This window comes from Fulmarus glacialis, unplaced genomic scaffold (genome assembly GCF_000690835.1).
Source record: "Fulmarus glacialis isolate BGI_N327 unplaced genomic scaffold, ASM69083v1 scaffold1545, whole genome shotgun sequence".
NCBI classification, from domain to species: Eukaryota; Metazoa; Chordata; class Aves; order Procellariiformes; family Procellariidae; genus Fulmarus; species Fulmarus glacialis.
The window spans coordinates 5,646-9,125 of NW_009212125.1; the positions used below are offsets into that span (position 1 = coordinate 5,646).

The 3,480-nt window shown below is 42.5% G+C and overlaps 1 protein-coding gene across 1 annotated transcript in view; it reads right to left on the reverse strand.

The window, feature by feature from the left end:
• Nucleotides 1-457: 457 nt before the first annotated feature.
• NARS (asparaginyl-tRNA synthetase) overlaps nucleotides 458-3,480 on the reverse strand; it is a gene marked incomplete at its 5' end in the record, with an annotated part of 13,915 nt that continues 10,892 nt past the window's right edge. Inside the window, 3 exons of the mRNA XM_009577747.1 lie at nucleotides 458-791; nucleotides 1,386-1,517; nucleotides 2,119-2,250. Coding sequence (XP_009576042.1) covers nucleotides 660-791; nucleotides 1,386-1,517; nucleotides 2,119-2,250 — 396 coding nt within the window. The remainder of the gene's footprint in view (nucleotides 792-1,385; nucleotides 1,518-2,118; nucleotides 2,251-3,480) is intronic.

The window sequence follows — 3,480 nt, forward strand, 5'->3', positions numbered from 1 at the left end:
TAACCCGGGGAAAAAAAACCCACCCACGCCTCTTGCAGTGGAATTTTGTGCTCAATACTACATACCTTGCTACTGAATAAATTCAAACAGGACTTCCATTAAAAACAGCAGGAGCTAAAAAAGTGCAGCACTTAATATAATTATTCCCATTTTTATACTTTGTTGAGCTCTTTAGATGATGTCTCTTCATACCACTCTCAGAGGTCAGTATTTGGGAACTGGAAATTTGGAATTGGAAAGAGCTTGAACTCCTGATTTCTCCAACAAGAAACCACAAGAGAAAACAGATTAAAATCAAAGCAAATTTAAAAAAAAAAAAAAAAATCAAATGCCCAGCATATTTCTTTTAAGTCACAGAAATTAAGAGCAGAAGCATATCTTGTTTTTTAAATGACAGCTTACCAGGATCTTTGTTTTATGTTGACTTGAGAGCATAAACGCATCTAACATTTTTTTCTAAGGCTTCTTCCAGTTAATTAGGAGCATTTTCCTTTAAAAAAGGGTTTTGTTTATTTTCCTTTTCACACCCTAACTTAGTATTTGTATTAGCAACAGGTTGCAGTAATTCTTGTTCTCAGACAGGCTGTAGTATAGCAGAGGGTACCGTTCTTTTCCAAGCATCAGTTGCTTAATTTTCTAGGAGTTTATCACAAGGATAGCTAAGGTTTACAGCGCTGGACAAAGCGTGGATAGAGACAGACATCTCGGATATGGTGTCTATTCAGAATCCAGGTTAGAAACCGTTCTAATCCCAAACCATATCCACCATGAGGGCACGTACCATATTTTCTCTGTGAAATTAAAATCAGAGAGTAGATATTAAACATTTTCTTGTTATTTATATTATAATTGCAGTAATACCACAAAAAAAACCCCCAAACCCTTCCAAGATTATTTTCTGAATGATGAGGAAAACGGACTACGCTCTTTTCAGGCAAGATATTTTTGCTTAGTTGTCCTGAGTTTCCAGTGTAAGGACTAGAAGAGGAAAACGGAAGGTGAAAAGAAAGTCTTAACAATTCTTTTTTAATTGCCTCCTTTTCTCCTCCCCTTACACTAGCTAGAGCTTAGCCATTCAAGACTGTAAAGATCAACCTCTCCATCTAACAACAAGGGCTTCACAAACATTGCAGAAGACGTTACGAGAGGAATACACCTGCACAGACCAGTCTAATGAAGGTGATCTGGTAAGGGCAGCATGCAACTGCAGCAAACAACAGCAATTTTAACAGAATGGAAACTGTTACCCATTGCATTTTGCCAATGGTTAAATGACTATCTATTTTGGGCCACCAATTTAGACTGCATCATTTTAAGAGCAGTTTAAAAAAAAAAAAATCAAATATCCCATCTGACAAGCAGCACATCTAATCTGTTTTACAAACCTGATCAGTATACCAGTAGTACGGTGTGGGATCAATGCCCTCTCTCTTATAGCCTTCGAGTAGCTCCTCGCTGTCCCAGATACGCATAGAGCCTCCAACAATTTCACCAACATTGGGCATCAACACATCAACCTACAACACACAACATGAGATCAAACTATTACACTTAAGCTGTTTGCAGGAGGGGGAGGAAAAATAGCCCAAACTTAAAACTGTATTTCCATAACACATTTTACCATGTAATTTTGATTCTCCACGACAGGAAGGAAGGCAATTCCTTCCAGACCCAATTTATAGATGGAATAAACTAACTAACTAGATGCTCTAACTTAATCTCTAATACTCTTGACCACGCTGAACTGTAAAAAACCAAACAAAAAACGCCCCCAAACCACAAACCCAGCAGCATTCCCAGCAACCACGACTATTCCTGGATGCCAGACAGCTAGTGTTTAGACAATACAGCCTCCAAGAGGTCACAGAAGTATTGTCGTTAGACTAGCACTTACCTGAGGTCAGTGAAGAGCATGCTCACTGTGATCTACCGACATTTTGTTAGCACGTCGTAGTTATTTCTATAGGATCAACAAGCCACGTCAAGAGACGTGCAAAACAAAACCTGGTAAGAATTCTCCAAGATTTTCCTGGAGAACTTACTCATTTTATGCTCACTCACACTGACATTCCCCACTCTATTTAGACGCGTGCAACACTACTTAAAATACCAACTTACAGATTCAGTAAGCCTGGAATCGTCATGACAGCGCTGCATATAGAAAGACTTTATCTCTGCAGGAAATCGGCACAACAAGATTGGCTCATTAATGGTGTCTGTCATCAATCTCTCAGGAGCTTCAGGAATATCCTAAGATTAAAGAAGGCTTTATTAATATTTAAAACCAAAACCACTCCAATACCTTGAGTTCTATGTGTATCAGGCATGACACAAAGATACTTTCAGACCACATGTATCCACACATTTGTCCTAACTTACCTAAATTTTTAAAACAAACTTATCTTAGTAGAAACTATATTTACATATAAAAACATATGTTGGGGGGGGTGGGGAAATCTGTTCAATTAAAATCCAAGCCTTCCATTTTTAAAAAAGGAAAAAAGGAAGACCTGGGGAACTACAAGCCAGTCAGTCTCACAGTCTGACCTCTGTGCCTGGCAAGATCATGGAGCAGATCCTCCTGGAAACCACGCTAAGGCACATGGAAAATAAGGAGGTGATTGGTGACAGCCCACATGGCTTCACTAAGGGCAAATCATGCCTGACAAATTTGGTGGCCTTCTATGATGGGGTTACAGCGTTGGTGGATAAGGGAAGAGCAACGGACGTCATCTACCTGGACTTGTGCAAAGCATTTGACACTGTCCCACACGACATCCTTGTCTCTAAATTGGGGAAACATGGATTTGACAGATGGACCACACGGTGGATAAGGAATTGGCTGGACGGTCGCACTCAAAGAGTTGCAGTCAACGGCTCGATGTCCAAGTGGAGACCAGTGACAAGTGGCATTCCTCAGGGGTCATATTGGGACCGGCGCTGTTTAACATCTTTGTTGGCAACACGGACAGTGGGATTGAGTGCACCCTCAGCAAGTTTGCCGACACCACCAAGCTGTGTGGTGCGGTCGACATGCTGGAGGGAAGGGAAGCCATCCAGAGGGATGACAATCTTGAAAGGCGGGCCCATGCAAACCTCTAAGTTCAACAAGGTCAAGTGCAAGGTCCTGCACATGGGTCAGGGCAATCCCAAGCACAAGTACAGGCTGGGCGGAGAATGGATTGAGAGCAGGCCTGAGGAGAAGGGCTTGGGGGTACTGGTTGATGTGCGCTTGTAGCCCAGAAAGCCAACGATATCCTGGGCTGTGTCAAAAGAAGCGTGGCCAGCAGGTTGAGGGAGGTGATTCTCCCCCTCTACTCTGCTCTGGAGTACTGCATCCAGCTCTGGGGCCCCCAACGTAAGACCTGTTGGAGCGAGTCCAGAGGAGGGCCACAAAGATGATCAGATGGCTGGAGCACCTCTCCCAGGAAGACAGGCTGAGAGAGTTGGGGTTGTTCAGCCTGGAGAAGAGACGGCTCC